This window comes from Danio aesculapii, chromosome 1, assembly GCF_903798145.1.
Source record: "Danio aesculapii chromosome 1, fDanAes4.1, whole genome shotgun sequence".
NCBI lineage: Eukaryota > Metazoa > Chordata > Actinopteri > Cypriniformes > Danionidae > Danio > Danio aesculapii.
The window spans coordinates 53221794-53247912 of record NC_079435.1 but is presented as its reverse complement, the minus strand read 5'-3'; the positions used below and the strand labels follow the sequence as shown (position 1 = coordinate 53247912).

Here is a 26119-nt window from a genome sequence, read left to right as displayed (position 1 = left end):
CTGATAACCCTGCCTTAAATGGACTGATAGTCCCGCCCTAAAGGACTGATAACCCTGCCTTAAATGCACTGATAGCCCCGCCCTAAAGGACTGATAACCCTGCCTTAAATGCACTGATAGCCCCGCCCTAAAGGACTGATAACCCTGCCTTAAATGCACTGATAGTCCCACCCTAAAGGACTTATAACCCCGTCATAAATGCACTGATAGTCCTGCCCTAAAGGACTGATAACCACACCTTAAATGCACTAATAGCCCCTCCCTAAAGGACTGATAGCCCCGCCCTAAAGCACTGATAACCCCACCTTAAATGCACTGGTAGCCCCGTCCTATAGGACGGATAGCCTTGCCCTAAAGGACTGATAACCCTGCTTCAAATGCACTGATAGCCCCACTGATACCCCAGGTGGAATTTGATTAAAGATTATGAGGGCAAATTATTTTCTACAAACTAATAACGGCCACAGAGATATAATTTACTACTATCAAGCACTACAATATACACATATAATTAAAAAGAGTCAGTTTTGATTTCATGCCGACTTTAAGAAGCTACATTCACTACTGATGTGTGTGTATGAACGTGTGAAAGTCTGTCTGCATAGGTGTGTTTGACTGCAGAAGTGAGAGTCTCTGATGTGGGCTGAAGGAAAATAAAGAGGGGGATGGAAAGGATGGTACAGGTGGACGCAGAGACGACTGAACAGTGACAGAGAGATGAGCCGCTCTCCTCTGCCCTCTTTTCCACTCTCTCTCTCTCTTTCATCTCCTCCAGCTGACGCCTCTAATTACAATCACTTGACTGGTGATAAAGGGCAGGACAGTTGGATACAGAGTGAATGAACACACAAACACACGCACACACAGAGAGAATGGGCATCCATGTGTTCTCATGTATTTAAATACTCCAACAAGACAGTATAGAATAATAATGAAAATACACTAATTCACTGTTTACAACAATACAACGAATTACGGTCTATGACACAAGGTTGCTAGGGTGTTCTGAAACGTTTTCAATCTTGATAGTAATATGTGTGTTGCTATGCAGTTGTTACGTTGTCCTGGGCAGAATTCAGTGTGTTTCTCTGCAGTTACTAAGTTGTTTGTTATAGATTTTGGTGGAGTTGCAAGAATGTTTTAGTTAGCTTTTATTTAGTTGTTTTGAAGTTGCTAAGATGTTTCTGGATGTTTGTAGTGTATTGCTATGCAGTTGCAAGGGTATGTAGGGCAGTTTTAGTTTGTTGCTATGTAGTTGCTAGGATGTGGATATAGACTGCTTTGGTCATTCTGCCTCTGGATTGCTTTGCTCATTCTGCCTCTCGATTGCTTTGCTCATTCTGCCTCTGGACTGCTTTGGTCATTCTGCCTCCAGACTGCTTTGCTCATTCTGCCTCTAGACTACTTTGCTCATTCTGCCTCTAGGCTGTTTTGCTCATTCGGCCTCTGGACTGCTTTGCTCATTCTGCTTCTTGACTGCTTTGGTCATTTTGCCTCTGGACCACTTTGGTCATTCTGCCTCTGGACTGCATTGCTCATTCTGCCTCTGGACTGCTTTGCTCATTCTGCCTCTGGACTGTTTTGCTCATTCTGCCTCTGGACTGCTTTGCTCATTCTGCCTCTGGACTGCTTTGCTCATTCTGCCTCTGGACTGCTTTGCTCATTCTGCCTCTGGACTGCTTTGCTCATTCTGCCTCTGGACTGCTTTGCTCATTCTGCCTCTGGACTGCTTTGCTCATTCTGCCTCTGGACTGCTTTGCTCATTCTGCCTCTGGACTGCTTTGCTCATTCTGCCTCTGGACTGTTTTGCTCATTCTGCCTCTGGACAGTTTTGCTCATTCTGCCTCTGGACTGCTTTGCTCATTCTGCCTCTGAACTGCTTTGCTCATTCTGCCTCTAGACTGCTTTGCTCATTCTGCCTCTAGACTGCTTTGCTCATTCTGCCTCTGGACTGCTTTGCTTAGGCCCAATCCCAGTTCTACCCCTTAGCCCCTTCCCCTTCCCCTACCCCTCGTTTTGCACATTCACGCCAAGGGCTAGGGGTGTCCTAATTCTCTTTAGCTTGAAGGCGTTGGGCTAAGGGGGGAGAGGTGAATAACCCTTCGAACGTAGATTTTTCAGGACCACACTCGAAACCAAGGTGTAAGAAAATTTTCCCAAATACACCTGCCACAACGGCAGTATTGCTGAACCCAGAAGTAAGGAGAAATTAGTACTTTTTTGTCATTATTACAAATTTTTACGACAAACAAACACGTTTTAATATATTTATAACCACATTCGTGTTTTACCGTCATACTTTAAAAAAAAAAAAAGCTTAAAAAAAACCTTTAAATTTCACAATCTATAATATATACAAGCTCGGCGCTTGGCGCTCGGCAGTCTTTAAGTACGAACTACTGAACAACGATTAGTTTCAAGGAGATATTAAATTATGATTATAAAAATTAAAAACTCTGACTGCCTCTGTAGTTCTAGTGTTAAAGCCTCATCTATCCACTTGAACCTTGCAGATAAGTGATTGATGTGCTGACGCATCAGCTGATTGACCATGTTTTTAAATGCTCCCTTGAAAGCTTTCAGTGAAGTTTGAAACACAGACAGTGATGTCATCAGCTTTTTCTGACAGCTCCTCCCTCAACATTTCATTGGCTGTGTTTTGGTAGTGTGACCCCCTCTTGTGGATCATTTAAGTAGTGTTGTGTAGTGTGAACAGCACAGCGATCTGCTGATGTTTAAAGTCACGTAGTGTGAACTAGGCTTAAATGAATAAAATGCCCATCCTTAACTCACACACACAACACACAATGACACAAATGCTCATACTGTATGTATGCAGAAATGCATGCACTAAATACAAACTCACCCGATCACACACACATGAAGATTTACTGAAGTGCCAGCCAGATGTGCTTCAGACTGACTTTGATGCAGAGTGTATTAAAATGTGCATATGTGTCACATGACATCCTAGGAGGCTCATGTGATGATGCAGTACCACACCTGCCCTTTTGATGACTTCTACCATGTTGGACGGGAAGTAACCCACTCTGTCATTTCCTGTACGGTTGTCATGAATGCAGCCTTTCCATCGTCCGTCTGAATGCTGCTCCAAGACCTGAAGATCACACAGAAATATTGTAGAAAGCAGCAAGAATAGAAAAAAATGCATGCATACATTGTACCATTTGATAAAATAACAACAATTGAATTTATATTTAATAATTTAACACTTAATAATAATAATAAATTCAATGGGAGTTCATTTCATGCATTTGCATTATAAACTCATTCATTCATTTTCCTTTAGCTTAGTCTCTTTATTCATCAGGGGTCGCCACAGCGGAATGAACTGCCGACTTATCCAGCATGTTTTACGCAGCGGATGCCCTTAAAGCTGCGACCCAGTACTGGGAAACATCCATTCACACTCATTCACAATCATTCACTACAGCCGATTTAGCTTATTTGATTTATCTTGAGCACGTGTCTTTAGACTGTGGGGGAAACCGGAGCACCCAGACACGCCAACACAGTCCAAAGACATGTGGAACAGGTGAATTGGGTAAGCTAAACAAACTGTCCGTAGTGTATGTGTGTGAATGAGAATGTATGGGTGTTTCCTGATGATGGGTTGCAGCTGAAAGGGCATCCGCTGCATGTAACATATGTTGGATAAGTTGGAGGTTCATTCCGCTGTGGCGATCCCAGATAAATAAAGGGACTAAGCCTAAAAGAAAATGAATGAATGAATGAATTTGATGTTTTTGTTTATTTAAAAGAAATGCAACACTTTATAAGATTTTATTTATTTATGCATTAATAGTATGAACTAATTCTGAAATACTATCATGATGTTCTACTTTAATATATATAAAATTAAATTTGTTTCTATGATGACAAAGATTTTACTCCGGCCCTCACTGTCACATGATTTTTCAAAAACATCTTTGATTGGTCATTGCATTCATTAGCAAAACAGAAACGTTTGATTGGTTATAAGACTAAGGCCCAATCTCAATTCTATCCCTTAGCCCTCCCCCTTACCTCTACCCCTCGTTTTGCGTGTTCATGTGAAGGGGTAGGGCTGTCCCCATTCTCTTTAGCTTGAAGGTGTAGGGCTAAGGGGAAGGACAAGATACCCCTTCAAACGGAGATTTTTCAGGACCATACTCAAAACCAAGGGGTAAGAAAATTTCCCAGAGTACACCATCTAAAACAGCAGCATACTGTAGCTGCACTATGAAGTCAGGAGATGCACAAATGATTTTTTTTTTGTCATTATTATGAATTTTTACAACAAACGAGCACATGTTTTGATACATTCATAACCGCGTCCGCGTTTTACCAACATGCTTTAAAAAAATACCCCACTAAATTTATATAATCTATAATCCCTAATAATAACTCCTGAATAGTAGTTCCATACTTTCACTTATCTGTCACTCAATGACACTCAAATACCCTGTCAGAAAAGTTTAGTGGCTGGAAATACCCTTTTTACGGTGTCTGATATAATGTCAATGTTGTTTTTGTGTGTTTACATAAATGATATTGTTCCAAACCTGTCTGAGTTTCTTTCTTCTAGTGAACACAAAAGAAGATATTTAGAAAAATGTTTGAAAATAACCACTGACTTCCATATTATTTGCTTTTTCTACTGTGGATATCAATGACTACCAGTTTCCAACATTTTTCAAAATATCTTCTTTTGTGTTCAATAAAAAAAGAACCCATAAATTTTTGGAACCATTTGATAGGAGGGTACATTTTTTCAGGTGAACTATCACTTTAAGACGCTTATTATTATAAAAGATGGGCAACACAGTGGCTCATAGGTTAGCACTGTCGCCTCATAGCAAGAAGGCCACTAGTTCGAGTCCCAGCTGAGTTGACATTTCTATGTTTGCATGTTCTCCCCGTCTTTGCGTGGGTTTCTTCCGAGTGCTCCGGTTTCCCCCATAATTGGAGAAACTAAATTGTCCGTAGTGTATAAATGAGTGTGAATGGGTGTTTCTCAATACTGGGTTGCGGCTGGAAGGGCATGGCATGCTGGAATACAAATGCTGGAATAGTTAGCGGTTCCTTCAGCTGTGGTGGCCTCTGAAATAGAGACTAAACAGAGGGTAAATAAATGAATTAATACTATAAAATAATTCCTCCTTTACCGTGATGATGTCCCCTGCTTTAATGTTGAGGCTTGTTAGGTCATAGTTGTTGCAGTAATCCTTCAGAGCCCTCACTTGCATGGCAGCCGATGCATCTGTATGAAGGTACACAGAAAAAAAAAAACGACAAGTTCAGAAAGCCTCTGACATTTTTATGTGAATCTGTGTTTGTATAAACGTCTCCTACTGTACCTCTCAGCATCTGTTTGATTTCCTTGCTTGCTTGAGTAGTGGTGAACTGGTTAACAATATCCAGTGCTGTCTGACAATATGTGTTCCTCACTCCGGCACTGATACCACTCTGAGGAGAGATGCCACAATACACATTCACATCATACAATACATCAGGGGTTCCCAAACTTTTCAGCTCGAGACCCCTAAAATAACAGTGCCAGTGACTCGTGACTCACACACAGTAATAGGCCTATATAAACATGAGTATAATAACAACACAAAAAAGTGCAACAGTCTAACAACCATATAATTTTTATAATCATTAATTCATTTGTTTAATGTTATACTAACCTCACCTAATGAGACTGGTGGGCAGGTTGTTTTTAACACAAGTCTATTCTTGATTTAATTTTGGAAACCGCCACTCAGAGATCATCCTCAATGTTCAGTTGAGGCCTGTACTCATTTTTAATGTATTTGATTGCCATAAAGGTGTCAGAAAGTTTAACCTGGTGCTGTGAAATCAATCTGCTGCATTTGACGCTCTTGCAATGTTGTTAATCTAATGTAAACACACCAATCCAATTTAAAAAAGGTTAAAGGCTGATGGCTTTTTATTTGCATGTTGTTGTTTTTTATGTAACCATTTTTTATCTTCAGTGGGTTATGGATAAAATATGGTAATTCTAATAGATTAATAAAAAAAATTACTTTTGAAAATCACCAAGCAACCCCCTGTCATTGTATTTTTATATGCAGATATTTATAGATTAAACATAAAAACCAGAAAACTCAAGAACACAAAAAGTTAAAACCTAAATAAAGTACACTTGACTACAACATAATATCCCTCTTTTTTGTTTAGAATCAGTAGCTGCGTCCCAAATCGCATACTTATGCACTGTTCTACGCCATTTTGTAGAATAAATAGTGTAAGTAGTGCGTTCACTCTGAAAACTCTAAAAATAATAAGTGCACTTTAATTACCCGGATGATGGACATTTCACACACTCAACAACCGCTACATGAGCAAAGCAGCGGCTGTTGAGTGCGTGAAGTGTCCATCATTCGACACTTCATTTTACCGGTTGAATGAGGGGCGGAGCTATCGGGCGCACATTTGGATAACTATTTATTTTAGATTGTAAAAGCAAAATTCTCCTACGAGAGGGATTATAGCACCTCCCGATGGTGAACACGGTTATACTCATGACAGGTATTATTTGATAGTTTGGTCATTTATTTCACTTATTTGGCAACCGTCAAACGTCATCAGGAAAATGGTTTGAACTTAGTAAAAAAACATTAGTGTTCCATTTGGGACGACATTACATATATGCACTATGCTGTTAAGTGTGTAAGTGCATAAGTACATAAGTACAGCGCATGAGTGCATAGTGTGTAGTGTGCCATTTGAGACGCAGCTAGTGAGATAATATCGCAGTCTACATTAATAGTTTGAATTAGATTTTATATTCTATATTCATTCAGGTTCTTATTGGATGGCTAAATCATGAATGCTGTCTGAACTGTACACTGCAAAAATATTTTTGCTGCTTTAATTTTTCAATCAAACTGACTAAAATATTATGTTAAACTTTGCATAACTTAAAAAATGTTGAAACATGATTAACTTATTAAAATAAGGTAAAGTAACATAAAACACTTGTAGTCATGACTTTTTTTCCATATAATTTTTTGTGTATATATATTAATCATAAATGTTGACCAAGAAATGAAAAAAAATCACTTGTTTCATGCAAAATATGATTTGAGTGACATTCTGACAATATTCTACTTCAAATAAATCCTGCTTTTAGACTTTTTAATCACAAAAAAATTCACAACTGTTGCCAGAAAATATTTAAGTTGCTTTAAAAAAATTAAGAATTATATGAGACTAAAGATTAAAATAATAATACTGAAAATGATTGAAACTAGAATAAGTGATTTAAAATTGCAATAACATTTTACAGTATTGCTGATATAAATTTTTCAATACATATTAAACAAACTAACAAAGCTTCTTATAGACCCCCAAAAATATGCAGTGTGTATTTAAAAAAATACATGCATGCATGGATGCTTGCTTTAAGCAGTCATAAAAATTATTATTGTTTACACCATACAAAAAATGCACCTTTTTCATGTTCTTTATGCATTCAGATGAACTACTGTTATGAAGCGGACAGGAGACAGAGGTAAGGAAACGTTAGGGTGTTTATTAAATGACAACAAGGAGCACATGAAGGATAGCCAGGAGGATCAGGAATGATGTTGGGGTCTTTTCCTCCGTGGCTGGGTAACAGGAATACACGAGGATGGACAGCACACACCAGATACAGCTGACAGAGGATGACACAGACTTGGAAGGACTGGAAGACAGGACGATTCGGGAGGACCAGGAAGACTAGGAGGAATACAAAGAGAACAGGTAAGTAAATCGTTTGTTTTAGCTGAGGATGACTACGCTGAGTGGTCGCTCAGTTGTCCGCTTTCGTCGAGACGAGCCCGGACAATGAGCGACTGGAGTGCTGTGCTTTTATCTGGTGCTCGTGAATGTGATGCAGCTGTGTGCTCATTAGAAGTCAGGTGATGGTGATCTTCGTGAGTGGGGGGTCGTGAGAGCCTGACCAATCCATGACAGTACCCCCCTCCCCAGGGCCCGCTCCTGAGGGCCGACACCTCCGACGCCGTGGTGGTCTCCCTCTGCCTCTAGGCGCTGGGAACTCAGGGTGGCTCTCATGAAACTCCACCATGAGACTAGGATCGAGAATATCAGCTCTGGGAACCCATGTCCTTTCTTCGGGGCCGTACCCTTCCCAGTCCACCAGGTACTCCAACTGGCCACCACGACGTCGGGAACGCAAGATCTCCTTCACTGCGTAGACGGCTCCTTCTTCTAGGAGCAGTGGAGGAGGGGGTTCCTCTTCGTGGTCAGGCTCTGTGGAGGGAAGAACAGGATCGTGATAGGGTTTCAGGAGTGATACGTGGAATGTAGGGTGAATACGGTAGTGAGAGGGTAATTGTAGTTTGTAGGTGACGGGGTTAACCTGTTCCACGATGGTGAAGGGACCAACAAATCGGGGACTTAACTTGCGAGAGGGCAGTCGCATGCGTATGTCCCGGGTGGATAGCCACACCTTTTGTCCGGGTGTGTATCTGGGTTCTTCAGACCTTCTCCTATCGGCGGTTACCTTGCTTCGACGGACTGCCCTCTGCAGATGTTGATGAGCCTCGTCCCAGACTCTCTCGCTCTCCCGGAACCAGTGATCCACTGCGGGGACATCAGATGGTTCGCCATCCCAGGGAAAGAGCGGTGGTTGGAAGCCCAGGACGCACTGGAATGGCGTGAGTCCGGTGGAGGGTTGCCGCAGTGAATTTGGGCATATTCCGCCCAGCCCAAATACTGGCTCCAGGAGTTCTGGTGACCACTGCAGAAGGTCCTCAGGAACCGTCCCACCTCCTGAATCTTCCTCTCTGTCTGCCCGTTGGTTTGGGGATGATATCCAGAAGAGAGGCTGACGGCCACACCTAGGAGCTTGAAGAAGGCTTTCCATAGACGTGAGATGAACTGTGGACCTCTGTCCGACACAATATCTTCTGGAATACCAAATGACCTGAAGACTTGATTAAAGATATTGTCGGCAGTTTCAAAGGCTGTGGGAAGACCTTTCAGAGGGATTAGTTTGACAAACTTTGAGAATCTATCTACTATGACTAGAATACAGGTATTACCTTCTGACGAAGGGAGGTCAGTGATAAAGTCCACTCCTAGGTGTGACCAGGGACGGTTCGGAATCGGCAAGGGATGGAGCTTTCCAGCGGGTAGATGACGTGGGCTCTTGGATTGGGCACAGTCCTTACAGCCCTGAACATATTGCCTCACATCCCTTGCCATGTTTGGCCACCAGAATCGTTGGGATACTAGCGAGAGAGTATTGTTGATCCCTGGATGTCCAGTGCCTAGCGAGGTATGTAAGGAGGGGATCAGATCTACCCGGTGTTCAGGTGGTATGAACTGCCGATGAGGAGGGCATCCCGGCGGAGCAGGGGCTTCCGGAGTGGCAACGACTGGAGGAGCGTTCCAGGTGATCGGACAAATGGAGATGTGTTCGGGAAGAATCTTCGTTGGGAGTTCTTCATGATCGTGATGCTCGTGTAAACGAGAGAGAGCGTCTGCTCTTAGATTCTTGGGTCCTGGACGATAGGAAATGGAGAAATCAAAACGTGAGAAGAAAAGTGACCATCTGGCTTGACGTGGACATAGTCTCTTGGCCTCTTTGATGTATTGGAGGTTTTTGTGATCTGTGATCACCTGGAACGGATGTTTGGCTCCCTCCAACCAGTGACGCCACTCCTCCAAGGCTAGCTTGATTGCTAGAAGCTCCCTGTCTCCTATGCTGTAATTCTGCTCCGCCGGGCTCAACTTCCGAGAGAAATAGGCACAGGGATGCAGTCGGGGCGGTGTATCATGATGTTGAGATAATACTGCCCCGACGCCGGTGGTGGATGCGTCCACTTCCACCACGAAAGGAAGATTTGGGTCAGGATGAGTCAGGAGTGGGGCCCTTGTGAACTCCTTCTTAAGAAGGCGGAAGGCTGCGGCTGCTTCTTTGGTCCACTCCAGTCCTTTGGGTTTACCCTTGAGGAGATTAGTGAGAGGTGATGTAATCCTGCTGTAGTCCTTGATAAACCGTCTATAAAAGTTAGCAAACCCAAGAAACCTCTGGAGCTCCTTAATGGAAGTGGGTTCTGACCAGGATAGAACAGCCTCAATTTTCTTCCCATCCATACGTATACCGGTTTGGTCAATGATGTATCCCAAGAAATGAATCGACTTCTGGTGGAATGAGCATTTCTCCGCTTTGAGGTAGAGGTGATGTTCTCTCAATGTGTGTAGGACCTCCGCAACGTGTTGGCGATGTTCGGCCTCACTCCGGGAGTAAATGAGGATGTCATCTATGTACACTATTACACAGTGGTGAAGAAACTCCCGGAGGACTTCATGAATGAAGTTTTGGAATACGGAGGGGGCGTTGACCAGACCGTAAGGCATGACCTCATATTCATAGTGGCCAGTAGGGGTCACGAATGCTGTCTTCCATTGGTCCCCCTCACGTATTCTTATCAGATTATACGCGCTGCGGAGGTCCAATTTAGTGAAGACTTTAGCTTCTCGGAGCTGTTCCAAAGCGGCTGGTACCAGAGGAAGGGGATATCGGTATTTTACTGTACCGTTATTTAGGACCCTGTAGTCGATGCATGGACGCAGCCCTCCGTCCTTCTTGGCCACAAAGAAGAAGCTTGAGGCGGCTGGTGATTTTGAGTGACGTATGTACCCCTGACTCAGAGCCTCCCTTATGTAATCTTCCATTGCCTGATTCTCTGGAAGCGAGAGCGGGTAGATCCTACCTCTTGGCAACTGGGCATCTGGAACTAGGTCGATCGCGCAGTCCCATGGCCGATGCGGCGGTAGCTGGGAAGCTCTCTTGGGGCAGAAGACATCATGAAAGGAGCTGTACTCCTTAGGAATGTGGATAGACTGCTTCTCAGGAGGGCTCTCGACCGATGTTGCAAACAAAGAAATGGGGTTCCGACCTTGAAGAGGGAGATTTGGAAAACAGGCAGGTGTACATCCAGATCCCCATTTCTTTATCTCTCCTGTGCCCCAAGAGATGATGGGATCGTGCTTCACCAGCCACGGGCGCCCTAGAATGATGTCCATATTTGCACCCTCCAGAACCAGAAATTGAATCCTCTCTTGATGTAACAACCCCACTTGAAGAAGGATGTCTTCGCATTGTCGATGGATACGGGTCGAAGATCGAGTGCACTGGGTTATCGGTTGTATCTGGTATATATGCGAGGACGCCTCAGTACGGAGGTGGAGTTGACGACAGAGGGATTGGGAGATGAAGTTCCCTGCTGACCCGGAGTCGATGAGGGCTGTGACAAGGAGAGAAATAGAGGCAGTAGTTATTTGTACGGTGGTAGTAAGTGGTTTACATTGTTCAATATTCGTACTGAATACACTCACTGAAGTCCGAATGGGACGAAGGGGACACTCCATACGGGTGTGTCCACTGACACCGCAGTATAGACACAGACCCCGGGTCAGCCTCCTCTGTCGTTCCGCTGATGTCAGTCTTCCAGACTCTATTATCATGGGTTCTGGTTCTGGAGAGGCTGTTGACTCAGGCGATTGGAGGAGTGCAGACGAGGGGGTGATGGTGTCCTGTTGATAGGAACGGAGACGATCGGAACATCGGAGAGAATGTTGGATGAATCTCTCCAGACCCATTGTATCATCTAATGTGGCCAGTTGGATTCGGAGAGTGGGTTCCAAGCCGAGCCGGTACGTGGTCAACAACGATCTCTCATTCCATCCACTTGCAGCTGCTAGAGTGCGAAACCGGAGAGCATATTCCTGTGTAGATAGAGTACCTTGCTTTAGATGATACAGCTGCTCTCCAGCGGCTACTTCCCCATCAGAACGTCCAAACACCTCTTTGAAATACTCCGTGAAGGTAGTGATGGAATTCATGACCGGCCCGGCTTGGTTCCAGATCGTCTCAGCCCATTTAAGTGCAGGTCCAGAGAGTAGAGATACGATGTAGGCGATCTTCGACTTATCTGTGGGATATAGAGAAGGTTGCATTTCGAATATGAGGGAACATTGTAACAGAAAACCATTGCACTCCCCCGCTCCGCCTGAGTAGGGCGCTGGTCGGGCCATGGGACTGGAAGGAAGGGCCGAAGAAGAAACTGTGGAGGCGGAAGTGCTCGGTGCTGGTGGTGCGTTGGAAAGTGGAGCTGGTGGCTGTAGAATCCGCTTCAACTGGTCAACCAGCTCTTGAAGGTGATCGGGGGTGCTCATGTTGTCGTCGTTATGGGTCCGGGCTTCTGTTATGAAGCGGACAGGAGACAGAGGTAAGGAAACGTTAGGGTGTTTATTAAATGACAACAAGGAGCACATGAAGGATAGCCAGGAGGATCAGGAATGATGTTGGGGTCTTTTCCTCCGTGGCTGGGTAACAGGAATACACGAGGATGGACAGCACACACCAGATACAGCTGACAGAGGATGACACAGACTTGGAAGGACTGGAAGACAGGACGATTCGGGAGGACCAGGAAGACTAGGAGGAATACAAAGAGAACAGGTAAGTAAATCGTTTGTTTTAGCTGAGGATGACTACGCTGAGTGGTCGCTCAGTTGTCCGCTTTCGTCGAGACGAGCCCGGACAATGAGCGACTGGAGTGCTGTGCTTTTATCTGGTGCTCGTGAATGTGATGCAGCTGTGTGCTCATTAGAAGTCAGGTGATGGTGATCTTCGTGAGTGGGGGTCGTGAGAGCCTGACCAATCCATGACAACTACTCACATCCAGCAGCAGTCGAACAGCCTCAGTTTTCCCACAGAGAGCAGCTTCATGCAGCGCTGTGCCTGATTTCGTCTGTCGGTTTATATCTATACCGGCCTGGATCAGTAACCTGAACACACACACAAACACACTTTATAAAAGCTAGTATGCTTTTCAGTTTAAACCCAATAAATGTTTCTCTTTCACAGCATTATTTCAAAAAGCACAAACATTACAGTATGTGGTAGACTTTTGAAAAAAATGATCGTCTTCTACTGACCACTTCTTTCTAGAAAACAAATATTAAGTCCAAACTTTAGTTCTGTTTCAAATATTTCCAAGTGCTGATGTTTAACATATCAGGGACATTTTCACAGTATTTCCTATAGTATTTTTTTCTTATTGGGAAAGCTTTATTTCTGTTAGATTGGTAGGAATAAAAGCAGGTATTAAAATGTTTTAAAAACTTTCTTAACCTCAATATTAATAGCCTTCTTAAGACATTATTTTATTTGATTGGCCACAAAACAATTCACCGTTGTTCAATGACTTTCCCAATTAACCCAATTAACCTAGTTAAGCCTTTAAATTGCACTTAAAGCTGAATAATAGTATCTTACAAGATAACTAAAGTATTATGTACTGTCATCATGGCAAAAAGAAAAAGACTAAATTATTATTGTAATTAAAGCTTTTTCTGTTTAAAAGGTGTTGAAAAAATTGTTGCAAAAAGTTGGTAATATTTAAATATAATTCTCATGATCACCAGCGATCCAGGCTTGCAGATCACTGGTAAACATGCACCTTCATCCGGACTACAATTCTGTCACGTTAACAAACTCCCAGCATGCACATCGCACACACCTGTTCTTGTTTCCCACTGATTACACACACACAGCCGGAAGATCACTATGGAGACTAGTAGGCTCAGAAGGCTGTTATCATCCATCCACATGGGTAATCAGCTATACTAATAGAGAAGACTTCAGATCCAGATCTGTTTTACATTACTGTGACGGTTGGGTTAGGGTTGGGGTTGGGGTTGGGGTAGGGGTAGACGTTAATAAAATACAATTAATGGGACATTTAATAAATAGCATAAATAATTATTGTGGTTAATCAGCTATAATAATAGAGAAGACTCCAGATCTGTTTGTACATTAATGTGATGGTTTAGGGTTGGGGTTGGGGTAGATGTTAATAAAATACAATTAATGCTAAATTTAATAAATAGTATAAATAATTCTTGTTAACTTTTGGTCGCAGCCGTAGGTGATCTTTAGCTGATTAACCATGTGAATGGATAATAACAGCCTTCTGAGCCTTCTTGTTCCTTTGACCTTTGCTTGCTAGATGATTCTCTTAATTAAACTGCAAGTGGATCAAACTATGTTGTCCAGTGTCCTCACATAACAAAAATCTGTATTTAACAGAAGGACTACTAATTTTGACCTCAACTGTATATGCAACATATATTTTAAGACAAGACAAAAAATGGCTGTTTACATATATGTTTTCAACAATTATAGATACAAATATATGCATATATGTTCAAACATATTAACTGTAATTACTCTATGTTCATTAAAGGCTCTTTAAATTAATCTAAAAAAAAGAAACAGACTAAAATAAAAAGTCAAATCACTGATGATTACAGTAATTTACGCAAATCATGCTATGAATAGGGGAGAGCGGGGCACAAAGTAACAATTTTTGGTTTTGGTCAAATAATGAACAAAGTAATGGTGTTAGACAAACCATATTTTTTTACCAACAACACACAAGCCTCCCCTAAAAATTAGCATTGGAATTATGATCGCCGGACCTATGGTTCCTGTGCAGTATTGCCAAAAGTGCCAGAAGTAAAAATGTTACTATTTACCCCACCTGCGGGGCAAGTTGTAACAGACAGGAGGTTAGTTGCAACACATGCTTACAAAGGCAGATTTCACAAAGATAATTTAATTTCTGTTTACTTTAAATAGTAGCTAGATTTCCTCAGTAATTGGCTCATTTCTTTTTTATTCTACACAGCTCAGCATGTTTATGTATTTATTTGTTTATTGGATAAACACATTTGAATCTATTTACATTATTATCCATTTATCCATTATTATACAATGCATTTATTTGCATTATTAGCAATAAAATATTATTTTTTCTATTAAAACAATATTTACTATAATTTTTTTTTTAAAGTTCTCAATGTTACATTCAAAATTCTAAAAATTATTTTGTTAGTTTAATTGGTGTCCAACAGTGTGTGGCTTAATTGTAACACCCTGTTACAACTAACCCCGCTGTCTCATGTTTTGCTCAAAACTGGCTAGCAGTCACTGTGAGTTTATCACATCTTTCAAAATGGTTTCATCTTTTAGCCTAGAAGACGGTAATCACAACAATATAAGATTTTACATTCATACTTTCACAGATTTTTTAAAATAAAAAAAATAGAGTATAATAAAAATACTTTTAGGCTGCAAAAATGGTTTCTCCTGTGTTTCTCATACAAATTTCACTAAAATTTTTCAATAATTGGCAGGAAGACGTCTGCTGACACTGTGGTGAAAACATTTAAAGCATGCCATGGTTAACCCTGAGTAAATAGCTTAAAACTCCATGTTACATTTAACCCGACGTTACTTTGTGCCCCGCGCTCCCCTATTTGTCTGTCTAGATGAGCAAATACATTCCTGTACATTATGTGCTAAAATCTAGATTGCTTTTAAAACTAAAGCAGCTGAACTGCAGCCAAGAGAAGCACTCGATCAGTCCAGATTTGAGAGCTGTTAGGAAGCAACAGTGCAGCGATTCCCTTAAAATGCCTTATAAAGGTTATTTACAGGTCAGATTGTGCTCGTTTGCTTGATGAGAAGCCCTGATTTTAAAATTGAGCATCTAAAGAGTGTCCTTCACACCCGTCTAACCAAACGCACATTCATAGTGATCCACAAGCAACCTAAAGTATGTGATGAGAGATGAAATCACTAATTAACGTTGTGCGTCAGCAGGCAGTGACGGCACTGTCCATCAAAGGGAAAAACGAGGACACGCTGTTTGAATGTGCGTGTGTGTGTGTCTATGTGTGTGTGTGTGTGAATGTAATGAATGAAGCCTCCAGGGACTGATCGGACAGTGTCTTTCGTTTCTCCAATCATCCCCGATCTCTTTGCTCCTGACCTGTCTTGGCACATCAGTCATGCAACCGAGACAGTTTTGTGTCAGTGAGCTAAATGCTGTGTCAGGCTTTCACGCCGTCAATGTCTGTCCCCTTACACTGAATTGATGACTGCTAAATCAGAGCAATAATAAAACGGGTGAAATGTCTGGTAAATAACTTTAGTTATAACAGTTCGACTATGCATCAATGCTTTTTTTATTAAGTCTCTTAATGTCAAAAAGGCTACATTTGATTCAGAATACAGTAAAACACCACTGCAAACTTGAAATATAATGAACATTTAAAACATTTGTTCTCTATGTTGGTGTTACAGCCGATTTTAATGTTATCACCCGATTGAATGGGCATTATCAGTGGTTATCAGCTGATAGATACAGTATGGGCCAGTAGGGGCCTTCTGTGCCAACTAGTAGGCTCAGAAGCCTGTTATCATCCATCCAAATGGTTAATCAGCTATAGATCACATACGGCTAGGGCCGGAAGTTAACAAGAATTATTTATATTATTTATTAAATGTCCCAATAATTGTATTTTATTAACATCTACCCCTACCCCCACCCTAAACCAAACCTTCACAGTAATGTAAAAACAGATCTGGATCTGGAGTCTTCTGTATTAGGATAGCTGATTAACCATGTGGATGGATGATAACAGCCTTCTGAGTCTACCAGTAGGCACAGAAGGCCCCTACTGGCCCATATCTATCAGCTGATAACCACTGATAATGCCCATTCAATCGAGTGCTAACATTCGAAGCAGGTGGGTATTATTTCCGCAGATATATATACAAAAAACACAATAATTATGAACAAAAAATATAAGTCCAAGGCAATTAAAAAATATATTTAAAAAGCCTTTATTAACATGGCTGTTCCGTAAAACTGTTATTTAACACTTATCTTTAATAACTTTTCTCTCTCTCTCTCTCTCTCTCTCTCTCTCTCTCTCTCTCTCTCTCTCTCTCTCTCTCTCTCTCTCTCTCTCTCTCTCTCTCTCTCTCTCTCTTTTTCATTACTGAAATAATAATGACTGTTGAGTTGACCTTATGTTCCACATACATTATTTTTGTGTTGTTTAGATATTCTATTGAGTCATGTGACCACAGAATCCATTTAAACCCACCTGAACTCTGTTACCCTGATGAAGGCAAGTGTTTGCTGAGACGTGTATGTGTAGTTTTACTAAAAAGCAGAACAATAATAATGTTAATAATAAAGGCTTTTTAAATAATTTTTTCGAGTACCTTGGACTCCTATTTTTGCTGTTTATTGTTATGAAACTCTTACCCAAAGAGCACTGACACATTAATTACCCCTGAGCACTTTCAACCATGTTTCAATCAACTCAAGTTTTTATAATAAAATCACTTCCTGAAATGAAACGATTAAGAACAAAGTCCTCAAACAGCAGTGTGAAGTCTGTTGAGCACCTACTTGATGATCTCAATATGTCCGTTCTTAGCAGCCAAATGGAGCGGGCTGATGCCATTGGGGTCGGACGGCTTTGGCTCTAACATAGCAGCACACATGTTACTGTTCAGGAGCAACTGGACCACCTGTAGAACACACAGAAACACACACAAGCATTCAAATACACCTTACACACACCATTTCTGCTATTTTAATCTATTATAATCAAAATCATAAGAAAAAGATTATGATATCTGACTGAACGATACATGGCATTTTATATAGCACTTTAATGAATACAATAGTAGCCAATATAAGAACCAAATGAAATGCAGAGGTTTTCCACATAAACAAGGCAGATTAAGTGTAAAATCTTGCCATCACAGTTCTGACAGGGGGTCATAAAATCAAACCTTAAAGTCCATTTGAAATCAAAATGTACAATGTTTATTTTGCTAGCACACATTGTTATTCATCTAGTCCAATTCATAAGTGAAAGTTAGAATTAGTTTTGGTAATCTTCAATCAAAGTCTGACCATTTGCTTCTGACTAATCATTAGTTTGCTATGAGGAAATGATGCGCAAATAAAAAAGCCCCGCCCCCTACTCAATATTCCGTTTCAGTTGGAAGTATCTCAACACACTAAAACAGCAGTCTCAGCAAGTTCCGGTTCAAGTGGACTTTAACAAACAAAAACAATGAAGCTTTGCATCACATCGCTCAAAATTCAACTATTAAGTGAAGCGAAAATGTATATCTAATGTTAATATAATGTAATGTGTATTTATATAGCGCATTTATTGTGTATGGCCATACAACCGAAGCGCTTCACAATCATGAGGGGGGTCTCTCCACACCACCACAGGTGTGCAGCATCCACTTAGATGATGCAATGGCAGCCACAGTAGTGGAGAGACAGTGACTGAGCCAATACGGTGGATGGGGATGATTGGGAGGCCAAGATGGTTAAGGGCTGAGAGGGAATTTAGCCAGGACACCGGTGTTACACCCTACACTTTACAAAAAGTGCCAAGGGATTTTTAATGACCACAGAGAGTCAGGATCTCGGTTTTATCGTCTCATCTGAAAGACGGCGCTGACTGACAGTATAGTGTCTCCTTCACTATACTGGGGCATTGGGACTCACACAGACCAGGGTGCAGAGTGATATGGCTGTTATTTTATTTCTAATAATACAAATACTGATAAAAAACATATTAGAATCCAAACAACTTTTTTTATGAAACAGCAAGCAGAAAACTCCCTTTAGGGATGGGCGATATCTTATCAGCTGCAACATACGGGTTAAAATTATTCCCATTCTAAAAAAAAGACTTAACATTATAATAAGAAAACAAATAACCCATATATTGCCACTAGTATTTGTTAATTGTGTTCATGCTTGACCCATTTAGTTGATTCCATCATCTTAATCCTCTGATATAGCGATAGCTGATGTTTTTTTTTTTTATCTGTAATGCAAATGTGGAGTTTATGAGTGAGGGCGCCCTCTAGCATCCAGTTTAAATGAGCCAGAAAAAGTCTTACAGTGTTTGATCACAACACACTTTCAGAGGTCTTAAACTCTGCTCCCTCCTGCGGACCCATTGTCCTGTAGTGTACTTCCAACCTGCTTTTGTATTTTATAAGATCCTGGAAAAACTTGATTAGCTGCTTCAGTGTGAACTCTATTCTTTGTTTCTCAGTAGACACACATAAATTATCGTCATTACTATCGTTATCGCAATTAGGGCTGCACGATATTGCAAACATCTGATATTGCAATATAAAGTTTTTCTGCGATAAAAAATTGAAGTGGATCAAAAACATATTTGACGTTTTCTGTTGACGTACAGTAGTCTACATTTGAAGTGGATCGAAAAAGTTTTTCAAAATTGACCTAAGATAAGAATAGGTGTTGTTCAATAGTGTATTAGAACTTTGATGAAAGTTGACAATCCACTTCAAATGTCGACTACTGTAGTCTAACAGTATTCAGGATACAGAAATTGAATAATCACAATGCAAAAAAAATGCTCTTACTTTGCTTTGTCTTATTTTCTAGACAAAATATTTCAAATTTTTAGATCAAGTAAAAAATATTGTTTTGTTTTGACCTTAAGTCCAAATTTTGAGTTTTTCCTTAAAACAAGCTAAATTATCTGCCAATGGGGGAAGACAAATAATCTAGTTTTTGCTTTGATATGCAGATATTTGGACTAAACAAAAGCAAGACAAAAACTCTAGGTAAGAAAAAAATATATGCCGTATAAATAATTAAATGCAATTAACCTTTGTTACACCTCCAAACATCATAATTTTATGTGCCCGAATGTTTTAAACTCTTTTAAAATGCAGTCAAAAAAATAAAAGAAATTAAAAATGATAAACTTTCACTCTACTATGTTAAAACTTAGCAATGACCCTACAAATTGCTTGTGTTCTGTAGCTCCTGATCAACTATACTTCAGACTCAAAATTGCATATCTTGCGATGTGACTATTGCAGACGAGCACAATGCGATATCAATGTTGAAACGATAAATTGCACCCCTAATCACAATAATACCAGAATATATTGTGATGTAGTTTTAAGTTCATATCACCTGTCCATACGCCCTGATAATTCCAACTGAAAAAAGTATTGTGACACATCACACCTGTCCCTGCTACGGCTTTAAACTCAAACAGCAAAAGGTATTTGATCACTGTTGTTTAGCCAGAAGACTTTGAGGCGTTCGCTGCTGTCAGTCACTCTGAGCGTTACGGTAAGCTGACATCAGGTTCACTGACATGTTTGCGGAGCGAGATATTTTGGAGAAAGGGAGTGATCTACTTTAATATCTGAGTCTGTCAGAAAGTCAGTGAAACTGAACATCGCTTACTGCAACTTTAGAATACATAATGTAATTTTGCTTTTATAAAGGGATCTGATCATGCTTTTAAAAAGTCTCAGGTGTCACCAGAATGCTTTTGTAAAGTTTCAGCTGAGTAAAGTATAACAGAGTAAAGTATTTCAGCTTGATGTAAAGTATAACTTTTTGAGTGGAGGCAAAAGCACATTGCATTCACATTGGATTGCAACAACTGCAAAATATAACATTATTTTTAGCTGACTATTTAAAACTGACTAAAATTTCAGAGTAAATTATTTATTTTTATTAAAAAATAAAATAAATATAAATATAATATTTTTTAATCTATATATATTTTATTTATTATTTTATATGTTAAATTTATTATAACATAAAACAATTTGACCTTATTTTTTGTTGTTTCACCTTTAGTGCCAAGGCACATCCAGTTTTGGCACATCCAACTGTTAATTTCATCAATGCATTGGCAGAGGGTGTCAATAGCCGCGTTTCCACTGTCGCGCCTAAAGCGAGCGAGCCAGGGCGAGCCAAGGCCAGTCGCGTTTGCACTATCACTTCCGGGGCGTAATCGGGCCAAAGCGGGGCTTCCTTGGGGCCAGCGTCCGGCCTTTTTCGGCCCGCCGAATACCTTGGGCCAAGGAGGGCCAACTGGGGCTTCGGGGCGGGGTTACGTACAAAGGCGGAGTTTTCCTGTCAGGTAAAGAGGAAACAAGATGCTTTCTTCCCTTACATTTGTTTTGCTATCGCGCTTGATCAACTCAGGGGTGCACTCTCCCTTGAAGGTAAGATCTGAACCATTTGAGGACCGTCCCAGACAGCCCAACCCAGTTTTCCAGCCTATCCAGAAGTATGCTGTGATCTACAGTGTCAAATGCGGCACTGAGATCCAGCAATACCAGCACTGTTAGTTTACCTGAATCTGTATTTAGCCGTATATCATTGATTATCTTTAAAAGAGCGCTCTCTGTACTGTGATGTGCTCTGAAACCAGATTGAAAATTGTTAACTTTTTCAATGATTTTGCCAATGAAAGGGAGATTTGAGATGGGCCTGTAATTCAATCAATAGGGTGTTATCCAGGTTGCTCTTCTTCAAGAGGGGTTTAACAACTGCAGTTTTTAAGTGAGTTTGGAAAAATCCCTAGAGAGAAGTGAAGCATTACCACTTTTAGAAGATCCATTTCTAAACAGTCAAACACTGTTTTAAAGATAGATGTGGAGAGTGTGTCAAGACTGCAGGTTGATGTTTTCATAATTTGCATGATCTCTTCTAAGATTTTAGAAGATCACAGTAAATAATATTTGACTAGATATTTTTCAAGACACTTCTATGCAGCTTGAAGTGACATTTAAAGGCTTAACTAGGTTAATTAGGTTAACTAGGCAGGTTAGGGTAATTAGGCAAGTTATTATATAACAATGGTTTGTTCTGTAGACTATTGAAAAAATTTATAGCTCAAAGGGGCTAATCATTTTAACCTTAAAATGGTTTTTAAAAAATTAAAAACTGCTTTTCTTCTAGCCAAAATAAAAGACTTTCTTCAGAAGAAAAAATATTATCAGACATACTGTGAAAATTTCCTTGCTCTGATAAACATCATTTGGGAAATATTTACAAAGAAAACAAAAAATCAAAGGGGGGCTAATAATTCTGACTTCAACTGTTCTAATGAAAACAGCATGTAAAATTTCATTTAGTGTTCCTCGGAAATGCGTCATACAGTACATTGTTTGGACTGACATGGCAGTGAGTAAATAATAACAAAAGACTAATTATGCAAGAGCTTTCCCTTTAACAAAACCCAGGTCAGCATAAACCGTTCTGAAAGAATCTGTTGTGCTCATTTGGAAAGCGTGAATGTGACTGAATGTGGGGCTTCCTGCGTTTGGCTCAGGACGTGAGAAGAGGTGTAGTTCCCAGAATCCCACAGGGGTGCAGTGCTCCACATCCATCTATCACAAACCCCCGTGAACATGCAGACAGACACACACAAACACAGCTTAACTGACCGTGACTCGTCCAAATTCACAGGCCAAGTCTAGAGGAGTTTTCCCAGCGTGGTCTCTGAGGCAGGGGTTCGACTGATGTTGGAGCAGCATCTCACTCTGTAAACACACAGTACAGTACAGCTGTCATGAATGAGTGTGTGTGGGTGTGTGTGTATGTGTGTGTACTGGTTTTGGTGGTTTATGAGGACACAAGTTTGTTTAATGACATCTCAGGTAGCAAAGAATTCTGGCCCAGATTTGGCACTGGCATACAGCAAGTGGACCAAACATGGCCCAGAGGTGGCCACATCTTTAAGGCGGCCCAGATGTTAAAAACTGGTATGTGGGCCAGATACGTTTGGCCTATCTTGACCCACATTTAAAATACATTTTAATTATTTTTGAGTAAAGAAAAAAACAATCTACCACTAAGAGCATATTGAGAAAAAGCACGCCCATAGGGCACCTAAACTGCAATGATTCATGGGTTTTTCAGTTAAAGGATACTAGAAATAATTTATTGATAAAGGTAAAATGTATCTCCAACTCTAGAATTGTATTGTTTACATGTACTTACTCCTTCATAATGTCCGTGCTGTGATGAGAGGTGTAAAGGAATCTGTCCCTCGTCTGATTGGCTGTTGACTGATGACCCCGCCTTGAGCAGCATTTTCATTGGCTCACACTTACCCTGCCAAGCAGCATAATGTAAGGGTCGCATCCCTTCAGAGAAGAAAGAAAGGCAAAGTTTTAATAACAGAACAGTGCTGTTCAGAAATAATATATATATAATTTTCTTTTCTTTTTTTTTTTTAAGAAATTTTGTTCTGAAATTATGGATTGATTAAATGCAACATTTATAAAAAAAACTAATGTTGTTTTCACTGTTGTCGTTTTATTATTTATTTATCAAAGAATTTTTTATTTATCAGGAAATTTTTTTAGGCTTCATAACAATGTTCTCAACATTTCAACACTGATACTCATAAGAATGTTTCCCAAGCAGAGATTTCTGATCTTTCAGATTTTCTGAATGAAATTCACATGACACTGAAGACCACAGTAAAGACTATTAAAGACAAAAAAAGACAGAAAATTCATAGATGGATTTAAAAAGTCATGCCATATTTGTTGTCTATGATAATTTCATAATTGTTTTTTTTTTCATAAAGTTCTCACAATATACAGAATGTCACTCTGGAAAAAACTAACATCTTGTGATTACAAAATCATTGACTGTTATTATTTTAATAGACTGTTGAAGAGCAAAAATAACTGTATAAATTTTTATATACTGTATATTATACATAATAAAAATGTTTTCAATTCAATTCATCTTTATTTCTGTAGCACTTTTACAATGCAGATTATGTCCAAGCAGGTTCACATAGAAGTTCTAGTAAATTGAAACTGTGTCAGTCCAGTTTTCAGAGTTGAATGTCAGTTTAGTTCAGTTCAGTGTGGTTTAATTTTACTGCTGAAATTATAAAACATTGAAGAGCAAATCCATCGATGCATAGCTCCACAAATCCCAAACCAAGAACACTAGTGGCGATAGTGGCAAAAACCAAACTTCACCAGTTGACAAGTGTATATGGTATGATATGTAATTCATATCCCACAATCAAGTATAACAAAACATTTATTTTGACTTAGTTATATTTATTTCCTTTTGTTCCAATAAAAGTTATAATTGTAGTCAATAAAAGAAACAGAGCCAAACATTCATGATCTCAGAGGAACACTGCTATGCTTCATTCCTGAATGAATCTATTTTTGTATGAATCATTTGAGTCAACAATTCAGTGATCCATTCATAAAGACAGTCTTTTGCTTCATTTCTTCACAAAGAAGCTGTTTTGAATGAATAATTCAATGAATCACTCATTAAGGCAGAAAAGGCACCATCTACAGGCAGTTTAAGTGTCTTATTTACTCATATATGACAGGTCTAAACCAGCCAAGATTTCGGCATAAATCACCCCATCAAATTCAGCCACAATTCACTATAATGAAATAATTTTGCAGCATAATGACAGCTAATAATTAATTTATTTGTACACTGAGTATAATGTACGTATCATTAAAAAATCTTCACCTTTCTGGTCTTTGATGTCAACAACGGATTGTGACTCGAGCAACAGCGAAATCAGCTCCACGTTCCCATTAAGAGCAGCATGATGCAGGGCAGATAACCTGTAAAACACACAAACATGATTGAACCACTTTAACAACACTAACATCTTTTCCGATTAAAGGTGTAAACTGTGGAATAGTGTTACAAAGTTAAATCAGGAGGAATATTTGGCACTTCCATCCATCATGGGTAACAGACTCATATGGGTAACAGAGTCATTTGGCAAAAGTAATTTGACTCCTAATTGACTCACAGTATAATGAGAAGACCATATCATACTACTAACAACAAGGGATTGTAAGAAATTATTCGCTATTAACAAATGATATGTCAGGTAATTATGGAAGACCACTTCTGCTACTATTAAAATAGTCAATATGACAAAGATAATGAAAAATGACAAGATATAAAGTCAATATTCTGGCATTAAAACAGTTGTTTCATGTCATAATTACAGCGCTTTGTGTTAGAATTGTAGCTTTAATGTCCTAAAATATGACTTTTTCTTCCTTGAGTGGTATAAATGAGCTCTCAAACACTTGCACAGACCTCAAAGTCATATAATATTGCTATGACTGAATATCTTTCACCTTCATATGGTACCAAATCCCTTAGCTGTCAAAAATAATGTGTGTTTAAAATAGAAGCAAAACTGGGACCTTACATTATAGGTATTGAAAATAGGTTAAATCCTTTTAATATGATATACAGACTGCACTAAAACACTCACAAGCTGTAGACGCTTTGATGAAGTACTGATCACTGCACATTTTTCAGATTTAGCTTTTGTTTTATTTCAGTTTAGCCATATTATTATTTTTTATACTGTAAGTAGAGATACAGATGATAGCACAACCTCACAGCAATAAAACTGTATAGCTGTCAGAAACACTGTTGATATATCATATTGCTATGGATTGAAAGACAACAGGCAGCAGAGGGAAAATATATTGTCCATCTCGAAATCTGTTTTTGATTAAATTTTAAACCATATTTATTTTCCTCAGGTAGAGGCAGAGATTGACTTCATGCGCAGAGTAAAAGTCATGAAATTTAGAGTGTTTCCACCAAGAGTCATACTTAGACATGCATTCTTGTAGCCAAAAGTATAAACATTTTATTGAACATGTATTTTGCCAACCCAGGCCTATTCTGATTACGTACCACAATCTACATTTCTGGAGAGAGCAAAATACGTCCCAGGAGGTACGTTATTTTGCAGTTTTTGTTTTCGCGAGTCCACCAGAGGGCGCTGTGTACACTTTTTCAGTATTCGAATTTCTCTTGCCAGTGCCATTCACGCCTGCTGTTCTCAGGTAAATCCACCAGAGGCCGCTGTCAACTGACTGATTTACTGACTGACCAACCGACCGATACCCTCACTCTCCCCCTTCCCCGAACCCAACCAATAGACTGATTTCACGCAGCCACCATTACAAAAGCGAAATCGAGGCTGCGGTGGGAAGAAACACGGAAGTATCTCCTGAGTCACACAGGAATGTTGTGTACCTGGTTGTAGATCTTATCAGCAAAGAGAAAGTGACACAAATTTATCATTTCACCGTCTTCCGAGTGAACCGAAGGTCTGTTCCGAATGGAAAGTGAAAATAAAAAGGGATATCAGACCTCATTTTCAGCTAAGTTAAGGGAAATGGCACTGGTTAGCTAACATTTTCTTTCCCAAACAAACAGTTTAGGTGCCATTTATCAAACTCAAGTGAATGAACTGATTCTTTCACTATATTAGACTGGTCACGAGACTGAATTTCGTTACTTAAATTTACAAAAACGTCAATTTCCCACTAACATTTAAGCACTGT

General features: G+C 39.9%; 1 protein-coding gene across 1 annotated transcript in view; it reads right to left on the bottom strand.

Annotated features, from left to right (window-relative positions):
* Positions 1 to 26119, bottom strand: part of si:dkeyp-9d4.3 (caskin-1) — a 96812-nt gene that overhangs the window by 26113 nt on the left and 44580 nt on the right. Inside the window, exons 3-10 of the mRNA XM_056462798.1 lie at positions 24261 to 24358; positions 22740 to 22885; positions 22184 to 22279; positions 17322 to 17443; positions 12729 to 12837; positions 5361 to 5469; positions 5169 to 5263; positions 3004 to 3118 (exon numbers count right to left, since the gene is read on the bottom strand). Coding sequence (XP_056318773.1) covers positions 3004 to 3118; positions 5169 to 5263; positions 5361 to 5469; positions 12729 to 12837; positions 17322 to 17443; positions 22184 to 22279; positions 22740 to 22885; positions 24261 to 24358 — 890 coding nt within the window. The remainder of the gene's footprint in view (positions 1 to 3003; positions 3119 to 5168; positions 5264 to 5360; positions 5470 to 12728; positions 12838 to 17321; positions 17444 to 22183; positions 22280 to 22739; positions 22886 to 24260; positions 24359 to 26119) is intronic.